The 20,945-nt window shown below is 37.2% G+C and overlaps 1 protein-coding gene across 2 annotated transcripts in view; it reads right to left on the bottom strand.

The window, feature by feature from the left end:
- The window catches only part of LOC121418315 (presequence protease, mitochondrial-like), a 47,686-nt gene extending 27,428 nt beyond the window's left edge, over positions 1–20,258 (bottom strand). Inside the window, exons 1-7 of one of the 2 annotated variants that reach the window (XM_041612124.1) lie at positions 20,085–20,258; positions 12,600–12,696; positions 11,656–11,762; positions 6,075–6,226; positions 3,608–3,722; positions 1,734–1,830; positions 1,089–1,249 (exon numbers count right to left, since the gene is read on the bottom strand). In XM_041612124.1, the coding sequence (XP_041468058.1) occupies positions 1,089–1,249; positions 1,734–1,830; positions 3,608–3,722; positions 6,075–6,226; positions 11,656–11,762; positions 12,600–12,696; positions 20,085–20,164 (809 nt within the window). In that variant the 5' untranslated portion in view covers positions 20,165–20,258. Of the gene's footprint in view, positions 1–1,088; positions 1,250–1,733; positions 1,831–3,607; positions 3,723–6,074; positions 6,227–11,655; positions 11,763–12,599; positions 12,700–20,084 lie in introns of both variants that reach the window. The other variant, XM_041612115.1, reaches the window with a different exon arrangement.
- Positions 20,259–20,945: the final 687 nt, after the last annotated feature.

Here is a 20,945-nt window from a genome sequence, read left to right on the forward strand (position 1 = left end):
TCATCGTCCTAGATTTTAACCAACGCTTTTCAGCTTTCCTTTTCTGTATTTTTGCAATCCTTACATTATCAGTGAACCAAGGTACTTGAGTTCGCAGAACAACTTTTTTAGTTACAACAGGTGCATGTTTATCTAAGATACTATTTAGTGTTACATCATATAATGAGACCACTTCCTCAAGATCACAAGGTGTATGTTTGCAAAGATCACTACCGGCTATATCAAACTTCATCGCATCAATGTCAATTACTCCAAGCCTACGGAATGAAATTACTTTAGAAGGCAGTGGAGGTTTGTATGAGTTAAGAGTGCACATAACAGGAATATGATCACACAGAAGAGAACTATGTGGCCAGGGTTTGCCAACTATAATTTCATCTGACTGTCGATGAATCATCAAGTCAAGGGTATGACCATGAATATGTGTACTAAAATTGACCAATTGTGTACAAAAAAGAGACTCGAGCAGATCCGAAAAAGCTCTTGCCTCTGCCTTGACAGTATCCACATGGATATTAAAATCTCCAACAATTAACAATGGGAGATTAGACAACAAATGACATTGGATGTAATCATTAAACTCAGATATGAATGATGAAACTGTTACAGGATGAGATTCTGAGTATGGCGGTCTGTAAATATTAATCAATTGCACATTAAATGACTGATATGAGACAAGATATTCAGCAAACTCGAAAGAGTTCTTCTCACCAGCAGCAGAAAATAAATGCCAGTAATCATTTCAGCAAAAAATTAAGAGCAGGTGGGTGTTTCATACAGCTGTTCGTAAGTTAAGAGAGACTTTGAGAGCGATTTGTGATCATTTCTTGTGGTAAATAGTATATTACAAAATTTTCATTGGCGATGGTTAAGCGCATAAGAAAGGATCACCAGTTTAAGTTGCTCTTAACTTACAAACAGCTTTATGAAACACCCACCTGGGGCCCGTAACACAAAACTTAGCAATGATCATAAAACATTTTTCTACGACTGATTCCATTGACTACATGTACAATCAATCGTGAAAATTATGCGTACGATCAATCGCTAGCCTTTGTGTTACGGGACCCAGGTCTGCTTTCTCTCACCTGGAGTTGCTTGGATGGTAGTGGGTAGCATGAAAATGTTTGAGTTGATCCCAGGTTAGATCGGGGATCCTGATTGGTTCACCTCCACTATTGTGTGAATATGTATGAGATGGGAGGAGCCTACTCTGTAGACTGTGGGCAAACAGCTGATCAGGACTTGACTAGAAATGAAACACATTTAGAAATGTACACAAGATATGGTCTCAATAGGCAGCAAAAGACCAAATTAGTCTATTTTTATTATTGCCGTTATAATTTCTGTAATTGTTATTATCATCACATACTTTTGCAAGGCGTTTATCTACATTTGCCACTCTCCACCCAGGTGCAGTATGTGGGTACCCATTAGGAAGAAATTCCTTACATGCTTGAGCGTCCGAATGGGGTAGCCGTCCTAAAGCCGTATATTATTCTTATTATCATCATTCGTATTTTCATTATTATTAATAGTAGTAGGAGTAGTAGTATTATTATAGGTATCATTGTTATTAACATTATCATTATTATTATAATCCTTGTCATTATCATTATAATTATTATTTTCATTATTATTACTATCATCATTATTACGAATACAACTGTTTCATTTCTTTTTCCTTGTTTCAATTAAACAATCAAATACAAAGATCACGGCTTTATACATACCATGGCACCTTTCATTTCGTTAAAGACAACTCCCTTAAACACAATAGGTGAAGATTGGTCCTCTGTCACCTCATGTTCCAATCGCCAACCTTCCTGCCTGAATTTGAAAAAAAAATTGAAACTATTTTGGATTAGAAACAAGCTTCCCTCAATGAATTTCCCGTTGTTATATTTAGTCTTGTTTGCTATTGTTTCATGCAGACACAAGAATGGATTGTTTCACCAAATCTGCAATTTTCTTCAAAGGAAAAGTCCACCCCAACAAAAAGTTGATTTGCATAAAAAGAGAAAAGTCCAACAAGCATAACACTTCAAATTTCATCAATATTGGATGTACAATAAGGATTTTATGAGATTTTAAAGTTATATGCACATCCTGGTCAGTAGCAAATGAGGAGACTGATGATGTCATCCATCGTGCTATTTCTTTTGTAGTTTATTATATGAAATATGAAATATTGTAATTTTCTCATTGTCAAGTGAAACAATTAGTTCCTCCCTGAATATGTGAAATCATCATTGTTTACTACTCTTTGATTCAATCAAGTTTGTCCTTATTGTCAGATCTGTAAAATATGAAATATTTCATAATTCAAACAGTAAAACACAAAAGAAATATGAGTGATAGGCATCATCGACTGTCTTATTTGCAAGTCACTGAGTTGTGCACATAAGTGTTTTGTGCAAAATAAGCAAAGCTTTGAAATTTCGTAACTTTCTTATTTTACATCAAATTTTGATGAAATTTTCAGCGCTAAGCTGGTGTGATATTTCTATATTAACCCTTTATAAAAAACTTGGAAATCTGTGTTTGGCCATTAATTTCTCCCTACTCCCAATTTTAAACAATGCATATTTTACATCATTCAAAAGATCATTTCATTCTCTGTAAAATGATACCATGCTTGTTATGATCATGTCATCACAAAAAGAGCAGGATTCAAAAGTGTCGGATGAGGTCTGAATTGGAAAGCTGTAAAACGAGCAAAAAAGTTTGGAAATATGAGTTTGGCCATTAATTTCTCCCAACTCCCAATTTTACACAATACATTTAATTCTCTTTAAATTGATACCATGCTTGTTATGATCATGTCATCACGAAAAGAGCAGGATTTAAAAGTTTTGAATGAGGTCTGAATTGAAAAGCTGCAAAACGAGCAGAAATAGTCATGAAGGGTCAATACAGAGCACGACTCTTTTTGTGTGCCAATTGAGATGAAAATCCATTCAAATCAAGCCCCTGCTTCTGTTGTGATGGCTCTGTGAGATACCTGTAGCATGGTTTGAGTCGTGGTTTGAAATACCCATGCATGTTTGTTTGTTTATTTTGTTTGTTATGTGTTTGGTTGTGCAGAGGTGTGTTTGATTCCATATTAATGTTGATGTTAAGGTGCATGAATACAATTAAAAGAAACCGCTGAGAAAGTCACTCATCACCACGGAAAAAAGAACAGTGACTTCCTGTATTGTGTCATTTTGCAAATTTTAAATTTTAAAGGCACTGCACCTCCATGTGAACCATAATCATATCATGTAGGGTATCATTTTGATAAAAATTAAATTCTCTATTCATTGATATTAATTACAAATTGATATTTACTAAAACCGAGGAGGGATTATCAATCAAAGTCAGATTTCCAAACCTTTTTTTTAGGAGTTTACATTCAAATCAACATTTTTCCGGGGTGGACTAGACCTTTAAAGATTCCCAAAGGTACATGTAGCAGGCAATGAGTGATACTGTAGGTATTCTAAATTTAAACCTTTACAGTTTGTCATTTTTCTAAGTGAAAAAATGGCGTACATTTTTGGTCTGTACATGCACCAGTCATGGGCACTGAAAGAGTTGAAATAAAATTGCCACAAAGTCTTACATGAAGTCAAGTTGCCTCAATCTTGGGAAGAATGCAGCATCAAGGTAGACAGAAAGAAGATTCTCAAAATCTTTGGCATTCTGAGTCGAGAAGGGGTACATCGTATAGTCACTAGCTGCAAGAAGTATTTTGATGGAATAGAAGATATAATGGTAGCAACATCGGGGTCCTGTTACATATGGACTTGTTAATATAACAAATGCACAATTTCTACAGCAAATTTACTATCAGCCAATCAGATTGAAGGATTTCAGTAGCTTTTACCTGTTATAACTAATTCTTTTAAAATATCAAGTTTTATGAAACAGCCTCCTATTTACTACCTTTCAGAATGGTTATGACATAAACACTTCATTCATGTACAACCTTCCAATGACAAAATTGACATAGGGCAAATGAAACCCGGGGGGGGAGTGGGGTCTTCATAAATAGTTAAGTGTGACTTAGAGTCAATGCGCACATGATCTCGTTGATTAATATGCAGTAGCATGCGCCCAATCTCATTGATTAATATGCAGTAGCATGCGCCCTCTCAGCAAGATTTGTCCAAACAGTGATGCGTTTTATACCGCACGCAACTCAAAGTCACACTCAAATTTTTTGAAACATTTCTTTGGAAATTCTGAAATTCTCATGTAGCAAAGTTTGGCTGATTTAAAAATGTACTCTCAAAGAAATTTTTTTTTCTCCTGGCCTCTGGATTCAGCCAAACAAAACCCCTTCTTTATTAAACAGAGTATTCATAGACCTATAACTAATTTACCTTTTTGGCTCCCCCCCTCCCCTTGACTTTTCACCATAACTCTGAAATGTAATAGATTAGGGCTGCCTTGTTTCATATCTACTTTCTTTCAAGTCTCTCGCACTACATATGTCACAAATTATTTGCATCTGCATTTATTCATAATTCCAATGAAAGTTCTGATTTGTGATAGTGCAATCTGCGGCCCAAATCACAAGTCAGTCACCCGGGGACTTTTAGGGTGAACATACAGAAATATATTCACAAGACAAAAATAAATTGGAACCATGGTTTGAATCTTTGGGCAAAATATCAGATGCTAGGGGTACTGACAAATATGAAAAAGACATCTCTTAACTCTTCTTGCGTTGACCTGTAAACCCTCTGTATGTTGCATTATTTTAGCAGTGAACCCTTCTATGTGGTATTTACTGTTATTTATACAGCTATAACCTTTATCTGAACATTTAAAAAGGAAACAGTGTTAAGCAAACTTGTAGTGATTGATGGGCTTTCGTGTCATGTATGATTATTTATTGCATTACTAATGAAATAACACATTGAAGATCACTTATTTTGAAAGTCTTTCTTCTTAAATTTCCAATACTGGCATGATTCTTTTTAATTGTATTCACCTGGGCAGTTCATCACACAAATTATTCTAACATTGGTAATCTAACAAAAATAGACCATATTATATCCTACATAGATTGAATCCTGTATAGTGATTGGTTCAAATAGCATCATGTGACCGAATATAATTCAACTATGCTGTTGTGTGACGTCAGACCTTGATATATTTTTCGCTACACCAATATTGTGACGTCACTATTTCAGAAAACTGGATATTTAGCTAAACTCTAGGGCACATCGTCCAGCGAGCTCTCTCTCCCGGTCAAGTCCTGCGATGCGTCGGCGAAGGCACTCATCTGCGTTCCGCTGAGCGCGGTGGCTCGCAGAAAGTAGGTCATTCAAGGTAAGTAACCGGACTTTGCCAGCTCAGCGCATAGATTTTGGTTATAGATTATTAAAAGTAGGATATAAAACAAATATACATTGTATCAGGCGTTTCATTCGAAAGCATAGTGGGAATTATTAATCCTCGGTTGGACTGGCAAAACTACTATAGTAAATAGTAATTACCAGACCAACCTCAGATAAATAATTCCACTATACTTTCTCAAAGCCTGATATATTTGTTTACTACGGTGGAAAAGTGGGATACGCAGCGAGAATGGGAAAAGAGGGAGAGGGCAAAATAGACTTGGGAAAAAGATGGAAATGGAGACTGAAATAATATTAATATGGTCCATTTATATAGCGCAGCTACGATAATTGCATACACTCTACTGAGCTGGATACTATACCCCAGCTGTAGCTGAGCCGGCATATAGGCGATTTTAAAAGCATTCAAGGAATAAATCCTATCGGGTACCCATTCACCTCACTTGGGTTGAGTGCAGCACAATGTGGGTAAATTTCTAGCTGAAGGAAAACACGCCATGGCTGGGATTGGAACCCACGTCCCTCTGATTAAAAGACGAAAATCGTAAACACTAGACCAGGACGCCCACATAATGAGAAAAGAGGGATCTCAGAGTGAAAGTGATAATGGGAAAAAAAGAATGGGAAGATAGTGAAAGAGAATAGGAAGAGAGCCAGAGAGGGAAAATAACGGAGCCAATCAAGCTTTGATCGACTTTGCTAGAGCTTCATCTTTCTTACCTGTCCATGCATTCATAAACGTAGATAGTGATCTATTGAGCATCTTAAAGAACGGGTCTCTCACTGGGTAGTCCTGTGAGCCACACAGGACTGTATGCTCTAGGATGTGAGATACGCCCGTGCTATCCATTGGTGTGGTCCGAAACCCAACACTGCCAAAGAAAAACAAATAAATAATGACTAGGGTTACGTCCAGGAATGAAAGGGTCAGTTCACCATGACGATAAGTTGGTTGTAATACAGGGTAAAAATTATGGGACAATAATGGGGGAGGTTTAATAAGAATCCGTCGAAGGATAATGGAGTTTTGAGTTTTCAACGTTTTAAATTTGTCATGTCACAGACAGGCAGCTCCTCCATTTGTTGTGTAATAAGAATTAAAAAAAAATGCTTTCCTCAAAAAAAAAGAAAATGATTCTAATTGTGTGTTGAATATATAATCAGACACATCATTTCACACTCCATTCTATAAAAAAAATATTTCTAATCATCATGTTCCTTTAGAAAATTGGAATTTACAGAATTTGTATCACATGATATATGGTAAGCTCGCATATGACGTCATAAATTAAAAAATCATAACTCTTATTCTCTAATGCATTTAAAATAAAACCTTCATCAATAATTTGTGTATTCATTTGATGCGTACTGGTCACTGGATAGATTACGGGACTTTATCTTCAACCTGGTGCACTATTTCTGTTATAATCTGCTGATTAACACTTCATAGTAAAGACTGGTCACGAAATATCTGCAGAAAAGCTAAAATTGTGATTTTCAATGAGATTTATGAAGTGAATTTGTGTTATCTGTACTACGATATACGTAAGCCCATATGCAACACGTTGTACGGTACGTTGCATTCACGGCTTAGTACAGTTCATGCCCGTTATAGCAACATGAGTGCATTTGCATATGAATGGTAAACATTTCGAACAAGTATGATGATGGTGTCTTGGAAGCGTCCATGGCCGTGGAGCTTACATATTGCATGTTTCATGCTCTACATTGGCTTGTCAATAACTTTTTGCAATAATTCAGATGGATTTCTTGCTCCAAAACCTAAAGCTCGATACTCCAATCTCTACATCCAGAAAGGATACTTGAAATCTCGTATCCCATATTATAGTAACGCTATCGCTAGTCTCAACATTAGGATCATCTGCTGTGGTGATGTGAATCCTAATCCAGGCCAGTGTTAGATCACGTCTCTCTGATAAAACCCAAACTCGATCAACTAGTAAGCAATTGAGTTGCATTCTGCTAAATGCCAGAAGTCTACGTCAGAAAGTACCCGAGTTCGAATCATATATTTGCACTTCCCGACCAGACATCATATGTATTAATGAAACATGGTTGAATGATGATGTTTACGATGCCTCCGTGGGTATTCCACAAGATTACCTTATATTTCGTCGTGATCGCCCTGATAATCGGCGTGGAGGTGGCGTCTTGATTGCTATAAAGCAGTACCTGATACCGGAACGGAAGGTAAACAACAGCTGTCTTGAAATCATCTGGGCCTCCTTCAAGAATGGTTCTGACTCATGGCTGATTGGTGTATTATATAGATCTCCTAATAGCAACACATCTTATTGGGATAGGTTGCAAGCTGAATAAGATTTGATCAAACCTGATGATTATGATGGATGTCTCCTTCTAGGTGACTTCAATGTTGATATGTCGCCAAATGTTCATTCTTCAAATCAGATTCACTTGTCATCAATGATGAATGAGCTTGATCTGATTCAGATGGTATCCTCTCCAACTAGATTGTCGAATGGATCTTCCACTGAGGGATCGATCATCGATCTTGTCTTCACCAACCGTCAATACGCTCTTCTGGATGTTAATACCATGGCTAATCCTGTGGAGTCTGACCACCTAGCAGTAAGTGTTCGCCTGCGATCACCGAAGCCTGCTCCGACGCCTTCAGTTCTCCGATCGTTTCTTCATTTGAAACAGGCAGACTTTGGTCATCTTCGGCATTCTCTACACCTATTACCATGGAATTCTCTACTGGATCCGGCTGACATTGAGGAAAGCTAAGAACTATTTCTTGACCTCTTTCATGCTGCCGTCAATGATGCTATCCCACGTACCTTGAAGAAGAAGTCTAAATGTTCACCTTGGATCTCAACAGAACTAAAGAAACTTGTCTTGCAGAAACATTCTTTGTTTAGAAACGCTAGACGGTCTAAAAGACCTGACGATTGGACTGCTTACAAAGCTCTTAGAAATAAGGTAAAGAAAGAAACTAGGAAATCTTACTGGACTTATGTGAACTCTCTCTTTACTTGTAAATTCTGGTCATTTATACGTAATAAAAAGCATGCTGTACCACCTCCTAAATTCACGTTAAATGATATTAACATGTGTAAACCTTGCAACATTGCTAATGCTTTCAGCACTTATTTTTCCTCCGTTTTTGGTCCTTCTTTACCTCTTCCTAAGGCTCCTTCTTTATGTACTTTGCCTATCCCTTCTCTCTCTGACCTGTCCGTCTCCACCTCTGATATTCATTCTGCTCTTCTTCGCCTAACCAAGAACAAACCACCGGGACCTGTCGACTTGTTACCCAGTGTACTCAGTAACATTGCCCTTGAAATTTCACATCCTCTATCTATTTTGTTTAATGCTTCTCTCCACAGTGGAACTGTGCCTTCTTCTTGGAAACGAGCCCATATTACCCGTTTTTAAGAAAGGTGAAACATCCGACATTACTAATTACTGGCCTGTTGCCCTAACATCTGTGTTGTGCAGAATGCTTGAGAAGATGATCGTGAAGGCTATTGATAATCATGTCGAATCGTTTGGTCTCCTTAATAGAAACCAGCATGGTTTTACGAGAGGGAAGAGTTGTGTTACTCAGCTGGTGAATGTGCTCCATAGATGGGCGACTGTCTTGGATAAGAGATCCCCACCACGAATCGACGCAGTTTTTCCAGACATGTCGATAGCTTTCGACAAAATGCCTCACAATGCTCTTCTTGCCAAGCTATCCTCTCAATTCAACATTCAGGGTAACCTGTGGAGATGGATTTGTTCTTTCCTTTCTAACCGCTATCAGTCTGTTCTCTTTCAGGGTTCAACCTCTCCTTGGATTCATGTTCCTTCCGGAATTCCGCAAGGGAGTGTTCTGGGACCCAAGCTATTCAATCTCTTCATTAACGACATCTCCACCTCCCTTTCTTCTGAAGCTGTTCTCTTTGCAGATGATCTTCTCTTATTCCGTGTTATTTCTTCTGATGCTGACGAAACCATAGTCCAAAATGACTTAGATAGCTTGATACAGTGGACTGCCAGCAATGGTATGTCCTTTAATGCACACAAGACTAAAGTTATGCATGTAACCAGGAAGAAAAGAATCCAAACTCCTCAGTACTATTTAGGAAACGCATGCATATCATCCATATCTTCATTCTTGTACTTGGGTATTACAATTAGTTCAGACCTATCATGGAACCCACACATTGATTCAATTGTCTCTAGGTTGAACCGTCTGCTTGGTTTTATCCGAGTTGTTGCACGTGGTGCCTCTACCAATGCCATATTTGCATTATATAAAGCTCTCATCTTGCCAATCCTCGAATATGGCATTCCTGCCTGGCACCCGACGACCTTAACTCAATCTAGGAAAATTGAAAAGATTCAGCGTGCGGCAACCCGCTTAGCTCTCAAGCAGAGGCGAGGCGAAATGCCGTATGATGAAAGACTTCTGGCACTTAACTGGTCATCACTCACATCTCGTAGGGACTACTTGTTATGCTCATTAGCATACAAGTGCCTGTCGGGTTTATGTGACTGTGAATCTCTTCTTGAAAACATACTCATTAACCCCCGTCATATGGAAGTTCTTTCCTTTCGACATCTTTCTTCTAGGACACAATCCCTCTTCTGCACCCCCTCCAGAAGACTACCTCGACTGTGGGACACACTACCCAACAACATCAAGGATGTTGCTGTTCTTTCTCCTACTTTCCTCAGTTCTGTAAAGCAAGCAATTCTATTTCCTGATTAAGACTTTTATGCTTTTCTACTTTTCCTGCTTAATACAATGATTCTGGTTCTGCCTTGGAGACATTTTCTTTTCATTATCTCTGCCTCTCTCTCTCTTTTCTCCTCTTTACTTTGTATAAATTATATCTTTCTCTCCTATCAAAATTATGCAATTATACATTATGCACTTAATTGCATGCTTTTCTCCAGATTTTATCTTGTATTTTATCTTGTAAATTATCTTAATTATTTTAAGGCTAGTACAGTGATATTCCTATCCTTTCTCTTTATCTCCTCGATTCGTTAATCCAATGCTTTCTTATCCCAATTTCCTACCCTGATAAGTTTTATCATGTTATCATGTTTTTTCACTGTACATGTATCGTTATGATAAATCAAGTGATTATATCCTGAAAAAGTTTTCGATATTAATTACATTTTACTTTGGACTTTTACCCCCCTTATTTTTTCAGATCTCCAGTTACACCAGATCTGATATATTTGAATTTCCAATTTCTATTGCAAGTTTATTTAAATATACCCCTTACATTACTGTTCAGCACCGAGGTGTTATTTTTTTCCAATTTTGCAGTGGTATTTTTTTTATGCATCTCAATACTATCTAATTAATTATTTTGGCACCCTTTTCAGTATTCCCTTTTTAAACGTGCAATATTTTGTGTAATAGTATTTATATATTTTTATTTATGTCTTGGGAGCGGCATGTGTGGGGGCTCATGCCTTCGGGCAACAGTGATGAATTTCGCTTTTGTGCCCCCTGACCCACATGCCGTTCCCGCATTCTTTGCATGTTAATGTACTGTAAATTTTCTAATGTAATGTGTATGTACTTTTTATATTGGTCAAATAAATAATAACAATAATAATTTTTCTGTTTTTATTTAAACTAATTTATCATCAGGATGAACTTCCTCTTAATAAGCAAAAATGTGTCAAGATGTTACCCATTACTTCTAAAGAAAATATCAATAAAATAATTGCAACCCCCCCAAAAAACCCTCCCCTCTCTCCTTGTGTCCCTAAAAGTATGCACTATTTCAAAGATCTGTTAGATCTCGCTGATAACATGTAGAAAGAGAAAATGGAATGAAATAAATAAAACATTCATTTCTAAGTGATATATTTGTTTTTATTAAGAGGTTATAGAAGTTGATTAAAATAACTTTTTTTTAAAATGAGCTCCCTGCATTTCCCTTTATTGTGAGGTTATATTTAAACCAATACATTAAAGGGGTCATAAACCAAGACTGATAAGATAAAACTTTAATATCATGCACATTAAACATGCAACAATATCCCCACATTGCAAAACAAACAAACCTGTCCTAAAGCAGCAGTGACTTTTGAAAAAAAAGTTACTTTCACATTCTAACCCTCGTTCATTCATAACTCACTAAAATTTGAATACATTTAATCAATAAGCAAAAAACAGTTATTATGAATCACAATCATAATACATTGAGAAAACACACTTGATATTCAAGCACTCCCCCCCCCATGTTTTATTTTTAAATCACTATTTATAACATTACAAAAGAAGAAAACCTACGGGCATGTTTACCTGAAAACATTGTTTGTATCTTCTCTAGCCACATGTAGATACTGAGCATTAGTCTTGTCATGCCGTAACTGGACAGCCGTCAGGTACAATTCAGGAACTGGAACTACCTAGTCAAAAAATAAATTTACACGGAATAGTTTTGACAAATATTGAAATCGAATCGGGTACACCAGTCACAATTCTTTGACTCACTGATACCTGTTTCAGCCAGAGAACAATAGAATCAGTGGACCAAACCTATTGTTCTCTGGTTGAAACAGGATATAGTGATTCAAAGATTGGTGACTGGTACTGTACACTCTTACCTAGTGTCTTAAGACTCTGCATGCAGAATTTGCATACCCCCATAAAATCTCGTATAAAATTTGCTTCAACTTAGGCAAATTTATTTTGGAATTGCCCATTTACACAGTTATTTTGGAATCAGCAAGGAAAAGAACTCACCATGTTTGATTTTTCATTATTAACGGAAAAAAGTGTAATACTCGGTATTTTATCAATAAAATGTCTTCTTTTTAATCATGTTTTAGTTATTGCAAAGAAATCAATTTATCTAAGTAGATGTAAATCATGTAAACCAACAGTTTCTGATTGTGTTGATTTGTTAACTCGATCATATAAATGGAAAAGAATATAGCAATTCGAAATAACAAAAGGAGTGTCCACGAACGCAGGTGGCAAGACATGGTACAGTGGTTATCCACTTATGTTATGTAACTGTTATGTAATTTCTTATAATGTATCATTTGTATTTGTTCAATTGTATTGGATGAATGTACCTTGAAGTGACCAATAAAACATCGTTTAAATACAAAAAAAACTTAGGCAAATATTGGACCTTTTCAAGGTTGACTAAATTCAAGCCAAGGTCACCTGAAGGGCAGTTCATTAAAAACAAACGTTTAAAATAAAACATACTAAAAAATGTGTAAAATTTAACAAACCTTTTCAACTGAAAAACCGTGGACCCTGTCTCCTGGTTGGTATATCTTCACTCTTTCCTGGGCTTTACTTACAGCAGAAGAGCATCTCCTGCAATCACTTCTGAAATAGATATATCATTAGTCTTGATAAAAAGTTTGGGTCATTCCATAACAATTCACCCAATGAATGTGCATATTTTGCACCCGACCCTTCGTTGTACTTCCCCATGGCCCAAGCACAAAATTAAAAAAATTAGTCCAATCGATCCGTCGGTTCTCGTGCTACGGCCCGCCCTTTTCTCCATGTTTTGACAAAAATGGGCGTGACCTTCAACTTTCAATGGCCATTGTGTCGTAGCGTGTTGACAAATTTTCACGAAACTGGTACTATTCAATAGGAAATTCAGAGAAGAATCCAAAACATGCATCAAATAACGTATTGGAGCGATTTATAAGGCCTTTATATGACCTTTGACCTTTACTTTGACCTAGAGAAATCATAATCATGAACTGGTAAACACTTTACTAACATGAATATCAGTATGTGGGACTAGAGTGACATTTAAGATCAGATAATTGGTATCTTTGGAAGAGTTTTAAAAGGTGAAGAAATAAAATATCATCATTGGTTTTAACATATTTTGTCAGTGACATACTAATAATTAAGCCTGAGTCATATCGATTATTTTGAAAACCGGTGTTCGACAGCTCTAATTCGATCGAACATCGATGCATCGAATATTGAAGGCGGGGAAAATTTAGTCTTTTGTTTTTGCGTCGATGCGATGCGCTTTGCATTATGCACTACGCACTGTACTGACGGTATGCGCTGGCGTTGGCCGGGTGAGCGTTGCACAAGCAGATGACAGAGCAAAGTTCGTTTGTATTTTCCATGATCACAAAACACACAAAAAAGGCCGGGGACCAAAGCAGAATTCTTCCCAAAATATCTTCAACAATGATATTTGCAGATGACAACATATAAGTTTAAAATGAAACAATAATAAAGACATGAATCACGCAGAGTCGATCCGAATGATTTTCGGTCAACTAGCATTCGCAGTCCATTCACCAGCCCCGTCCGCACTAGCTCCGTACACTCACTCTCCCGAAACGACAGGCGTGCTTGACGTCAGCGCCAGCAAACAATTGCAATCAACGGAGAGCGCTGTAACTTGCCTGAGATTGTGTAGTTGGATCCAAAATGAGCTCCAAATAAATTTATGGGAATAAATACGTAATTTTCTCTGGATGGTCATTTGAATTGCTATTCAATGCTGATATAACGATTGTGAGGAAAGATTGTGGAATATGAGTTATGACGATGTTCGAGAATTAAAATTAATCCTGATAATGACAATCCAGTTTTTTAGACGCAATTGAGCATGCGATCAAAATAAATACGAATGTTTCGAATCGAGCCCTAAATTCATCTAAATTATTATGATTTAACAAGATTTTATGGTCATACTAAGAATATTGACGATGTCAGCAAAGTATGTTATGTTCATATGGAAGAAATAATACTGGGATTATTTCTATTGTTCCATCTCTGGACGTCTCCTCCAAGCTCCGAGAAAATAAGCACAATGCGCATGCGTGTTTGATGACGTATGACATATTTTCCCATTCATGAAATCAGAGCCCAAAGTTGGGCACAAACTAGCTTCAAATTGATGGGAAAAAATATCAAACGCAATTTTCTCTGTTTTGTCATGTAAAATGATATTATATGGTGATATTACGAACTTGAACAGAGTTTTTGCATGTAGACAATGTTCGAGAATCAATCCTGACGTGATGATTATTTTTTTAGACAAGTGCACTAGCTCGACTCAAGAAGTAAAGTCGATCGTCATGAGATGTCCGCCATTGAAAATTGAAACGAAATACAAACGTTTCACATCAAGCTCTAAATTCATATTAATGATTATCATATGCAAATTATTGTTAAATATTACGATTAAATAATGTTCTATGGTCATGATTTTAATATTGTTCATGAAAGCAAGATTTATTTTACGTTGATCGCGTCAATTTCCGGCCATTTTCTGGTTTGATTAAAGAACAGTACGGCGCATGCACGATCGATGGCCATGACTTCCATTCATGAATTCATCGTGCATAAATTATCTCGGCACGAGCAGACGAGTAAGACTCGAACTATGATCGAAATAAACTTCAAATTAATGGTGAATAGCATCATAATTACTCATTCGGTTTCATTTTGAGGGCAATAGAAATCAAGTAAGTAGTAGTAAAGTTGGACATTACTGATATTTTGAGGATTGATTGTGTAAACCAAACGAATCGGCCGGCCGACGTATTTTTTTTTTTTTTTTCGATGCACCGATTTTGCAAAATCTGCACCGGTGTTCGATGACATCGATCGAACACCGATTTTAAAATCGATTCGACTCAGGCTTACTAATAATTAGCATACACGAAAATCAAGGGAAAAAATGATTTGTCCGGGGGTCAAACTCTAGGTCAAAGTAAAGGTCAAAGGTCATGACCTTATAAATCGCTCTAATACGTTATTTGATGCATGTTTTGGATTCCTCTCTGAATTTCCTATTGAATAGTACCAGTTTCGTGAAAATTTGTCAACACGCTACAGCACAATGGCCATGGAAATTCGAAGGTCACGCCTATTTTTGTAAAAACATGGAGAAAAAGGCAGGCCATAGAACCGACAGACCGATTGGACTAATTTTTTTGTTTTGTGCTTGGGCCATGGGGAATTTTATGTGTACCAAATTACAACAAAAACTGAGAGGGTCGGGTGCAACCACTGGGTGAATCCAGGTGGAATGACCCCTTTATTAAGGCAGTGTATACAGCCACACGCGTGTGTCTTTACCATCCAGCCACACGCGTGTGGTTATATCCAGAACACCTATCTGTGGATACCGCCACATGCCGCCAGTAATAACAGTAAAACACGCATGTAGGTCTGACCGTCTATATCACGATCAAAATAACCTCATTTCTTCATTAAATTCTTACATTCTAAACCCCTTTGATATCCTTAGATCGTTTCAATTTCATTCTCACCGTCTTCTCTCCTTGCTTTTCTTGTCTTGTTACAAACGGTCGTCTGTTTAAATAACAGCAAATTCTCTTTTTCTACTTGTGTCGATTCTGGCTTCCTTCGCGGTGGCAGACCCATACAGCGTTAGCGCAGCGCAGTAGCTCCGATACACAGTCTGCATGGTCTGGGTTTCGTACGCGCACATAGCCTAGAGTCAGTAGAGAATCGACACAAGTAGAAAAAGTGTGGAAATTTGCTATTTAACAGGCGGCCTTTTGTAACAAGACAAGAAAAGCAAGGAAAGAAGACGGTGAGAATGAAATTGAAACGATTTAAAGAAATCAAAGGGGTTTAGAATGTAAGAATTTATTGAAGAAATGAGGTTATTTTGATCGTGATATAGACGGTCAGACCTACATGCGTGTTTTACTGTTATTACTGGCGGCATGTGGCGGTATCCACAGATAGGTGTTCTGGATATAACCACACGCGTGTGGCTGGATGGTAAAGACACACGCGTGTGGCTGTATACACTGCCTTTATTAAAAGTAGCAAAGTCAATGTGGTAGTATGTAGTTGGTTTTGGGAAACTATTTTGCTGAAAAAACTAGCATTCGCTCTGGGCCACATAACAAAAAGAATGAAATTGTCAAGCCTTGAACTGTCAAGTGCAGAGTCGTTTGAGGATGCAGTTTAAGATTTTAAAAATACTTGCATCGGCTAATAAATATTACGAATCGTAAAATATTTGTTTCAGTCAAAAAATATAATTTAACATGTGTTATGATATTTTTGACCTAAAAAGGTATTTTACGATTCATGACATTTATCGGCCGATTCAAGTATTTTTAAAAATCTGTTGGCAGCTCTACACGCGTGTGGTATCTTGGTATAGATAACAAAAAATTCTATAATGGCGACGTAAGACTGCGTAAGCTAACGCTCGTGCTCTTATGTTTATTCAAATTTAGTACTATTTATTTAATAAATATAATGAAATTTATTAGTACCGGGGGGTTAATATGGTTTGGGCCCATTCACGTTAATTTGGGGTCCAAACGTAACGGACAAGTGTTGATTTAGCCTGACTGACCGTGGGAATCTCATCCCTATACAGAGATAAATGGGATCCAATACCAGGGGTCATTGGGGAGTAAGCCCACGAAGTAAATGTTTTGGCCATATCGTGAATGCTGACTCCGGAGCCATACAGTATACAGTACCTGAATTTCACTAAGCACGACTACGCCTCGTTGATTTTCAATAGATTTATTTCGTTCAATGCAAGCTCACTTGGCTAGCTCTCTCACGGACAAGACTCTCGCACGTGGGACAAAATCTCCATTGACACGACAATGCATAACTCTCGCATCATCACACCCCCAAATCATAATGGATCATCCCAGATAATATGATATCATACCATAGAGATACAGGGTCACACAATTTTCAGGGTACTACATGTATTACTTTATCTTCCTTTTTTTACTCCAGCACGTATTATTGTGTTGCCAAAACCCATTGACGGAGCCAAAAAGGAGGATAAAACCTAGAACCTTAAAGGACAAGTCCACCCCAACAAAAACTTGATTTAAATAAAAAGAGAAAAATTCAACAAGCATAACACTGAAAATTTCATCAAAATTGGATGTGAAATAAGAAAGTTATGACATTTTAAAGTTTCGCTTCATTTCACAAAACAGTGATATGCACATCTCTGTCGGTATGCAAATGAGGGAACTGATGACATCACTCACTCACTATTTCTTTTGTATTTTATTATATGAAATATTTTGATTTCCTCGTCATTGTCATGTGAAATGAAGTTTCATTCCTCCCTGAACACGTGGAATTTCATTATTTTATCATTTTGTGCCTCGGGCAAGGAGGCCCTAATCATAAAATTCGTAAAAAAATGAAATATTGTATAATTCAAACAATAAAATAGTGAGTGGGTGACATCATTGACTCTCTCATTTGGATGTAACTGGCTCGTTCATGTAACTATTTCGTTAAAAATAAGCGAAACTTTGAAAAATCATAACTTTCTTATTTTACATCTGATTTTGATGAATTTTTCAGCATTGTGCTCGTCTGATTTTTCTCTATTGATTCCAATCAATATTTTTCTGAGGTGGACTTGACCTCTAACTTTATCGTTTTTTTTTTGCTCCGTCTATGGGTTTTTGCCACGCAATAACACGCGCTTGAGTAAAAAAGGAAGATAAATAATAAGCTTGTTGAAATTGTATTGGATGGATAGCTAACTGTCTAAAAGTGGCAGAGTGGTTTTGAAGAGAACGGAAAAGAGGGGTTGATGAAATAAACAGGTTAATTACCGTGTGTATAGTTTAAAAAAGTGGAGTCAAAAAGGAGGATAAAGTTATAGACAGTTTGAATTGATTTATTTAGTGGATAGCCTACTGTCTAAAAGTGGCAGAGTGGTTTTGAAGAGAATGGAAAAGAGGGGTTGATGAAATAAACAGGTTAATTACCGTGCGTATCATTAAAAAAAGTGGAGTCAAAAAGGAGGATAAAGATATAGACAGTTTGAATTGATTTATTTAGTGGATAGCCTACTGTCTAAAAGTGGCAGAGTGGTTTTGAAGAGAAGGGAAAAGAGGGTTTGATGGAATCAACATGTTAATTACAGTGCATATTTTCATTAACTCTTTGCCCACCACGTACACTATCCCCCCTGCGCTATATTAATTTTGGGGTGCCGTATGCATTGTGTGCGAACTGTGACTTGAGTCGTCGTTGGCAGTCCGCTGTATGTCCCGCAAGTCGTCCGTGGCGGGCAAAGAGTTAAAAAAGTGGAATCAAAAAGGAGGATAAAGATATAGACAGTTTGAATTGATTTATTTAGTGGATAGCCTACTGTCTAAAAGTGGCAGAGTGGTTTTGAAGAGAAGGGAAAAGAGGGGTTGATGGAATAAACAGGTTAATTACCGTGCGTATCGTTAAAAAAAGTGGAGTCAAAAAGGAGGATAAAGATAGACAGTTTAAATTGATTTATTTAGTGGATACTATACTGTCTAAAAGTGGCAGTGGTTTTGAAGAGAAGGGAAAAGAGGGGTTGATGGAATGTACAGGTTAATTACCATGCACATTTAGTTGGAAAAGTGGAGTCAAATAGAGCAATAAATATATAGACAGTTGATACTGTGACTTATAAAAAGTTGAAGAGTGAAGAGGAATAAACGATGGGTTACTTAAATGACAGTGAAATATAGAAAACAGCTGGAGTAAAAAAAATTGCTGACAAAATAAAATGTAAGATTGATATATGTAGGGTTATTTTATAATTCGATTTTTTCCTTTCTTACATTTAAGATAGATTGTTAGTAGGTTAATAAAATTTGTGGCACTAACTAAATAAATAGGCCAATCATTTTATTCAGATTTCGTCAATTAAGTCGGTCAGTCTTGAGGCCTGACTTGGCTGACAAACAGAACTTTGAATTGGGAAGATCATCAATCTGATTGTCGACCACTGATTAAATAAATTTAGGACGATTTTGATTCTATCAACTTTCAGTAGACAACTGTAAATTCTGCTCAATCAACAGGTGTACATGAGAAATTAACGAGCATGCATGTGGCACGCGCACATAACGAGCCGTGAAATTTACACGTCTATTGAATCAGGCATTCCTGCACACTTGTAATATACATATCATCTAAATATCATTTTGGGGGAAGTAATTATTTTGTGAAAGCTGTGTATCGAGCTGCAGGGATTGATATTCATTTAGTTTGTTGAAACTCAAAGAATGATTTTACAAAGTGTGAGGCATTTTCCTCAATAAACACGAATTTTATTGTTAGTCAGTATTATCCCGTCAGTGAAAACAACATTCTGGAAAAAAGAGCAGAATCAAACAAACCACTTTCCAATGTTTTTCTTTATTTAAATTTTTAGTGCAAGCCAACACTCGAAAAGCGAAAAAGAAAATGAGATATTTGAGGGGGAGAGAGAGGATAAGAAAGTATAGCCTCCATCATGCGGACGCACAGATTTTGATCGTGAGCCAACTCGAGCGCGGATGGAACTTCAGACCCTTTGTCGAGACTATAGGCGTTGTAAGAAATTTTACTCCAGATCTTTTTTTGTCCGGAGTCAGAAAGCACGATAATGCCAATGTTTTTTACTCCCCAGACGCCTCCACTCCAGGCTACGGCCTACGCACACACACGAGAAGAGAGGTGACTTATTTCAGGATAAGGCCTCATGAACTACATCATGTGTAGCGCCCCATACGACTATAAAAATAGACCCTAGTATTGACGCTGCCGTTTCCAAAAAAAAGGCCCCCGTTTGTCACGTTTGTAAATAACCAGCAGAAATTGACGTGAGTGGGACTGAGCTGAGCTAAGTAAATAATCGCATTGGCCATTGCATTGAAATAGTGAAAAGGTTTTAGAGGGTAAACTAAGCAAAAAGTACGCTACATTAAAATATGACTAACTTGTAGTTGGACAATCTTGACCTCAGATGCCTGTTTCGTATTGTGCGTGACCCATACGCAGAGATGGCTCCTCGTAACATCTTTTCCTCAGTGAGTGACGCTGAATAGAATTCCAAAAGGCGATTTTGCTTTCACCACCAATCAACACATGTTGATTACGCAATCGCCGCCTGGGACTCGACGGGAAGCTCCTATCCATCCTATCCGCCGCGCGCGCCGAGCAGATCGATCGCCGCGGAGGAGGGACGCGGAGGGTCGAGAAGAAGATGAAGGAGAAATTTAGCAACTCTTATTTAAATATTGTGTGAAAGAAATGGATGAAGAGAACAAAGGTAAATGGGTAGATAGCTCTGGGGAACCTTGATTTAAGCTACGCCTACCTTTGTTCTCTTCATCCATTTCTTTCACACTATAATATATATATACAGTACATGTATACTCCTCAAAAAAAGTTTGGAAATCTGACTTTGATCTATACTCCCTCCTCGGTTTTAATAAATATCAATGTGTTTTTAATATTAATGAATATAACATTGAATTCACTTTACCATACATGGTATGGTTCACACGGAGGTGCATGCAGTGCCTTGAAATGTGGGGCAAGGTCAATATTCAAACTTTGCCACAATATATTGAAAGTCACTTATTTTTTCTGTGGTGATGAGTGAGTTTCTCAGCGGTTTCTTTTGATTTTGATCAATAATTCCTAATTGTTTTTTCAAAGAAAATATCAATGTGTAAATAATATCAATGAATAGATCATTTAATTTTCTTTAAAATGATACCCTACACACTGTAAAAACTGCGGTGTTAAAACTGGCACCATTGGTGTTGATAGAGGACCACACCCTGAGGTGTTAA

This window comes from Lytechinus variegatus, chromosome 1 (assembly GCF_018143015.1).
Source record: "Lytechinus variegatus isolate NC3 chromosome 1, Lvar_3.0, whole genome shotgun sequence".
Lineage (NCBI taxonomy): Eukaryota > Metazoa > Echinodermata > Echinoidea > Temnopleuroida > Toxopneustidae > Lytechinus > Lytechinus variegatus.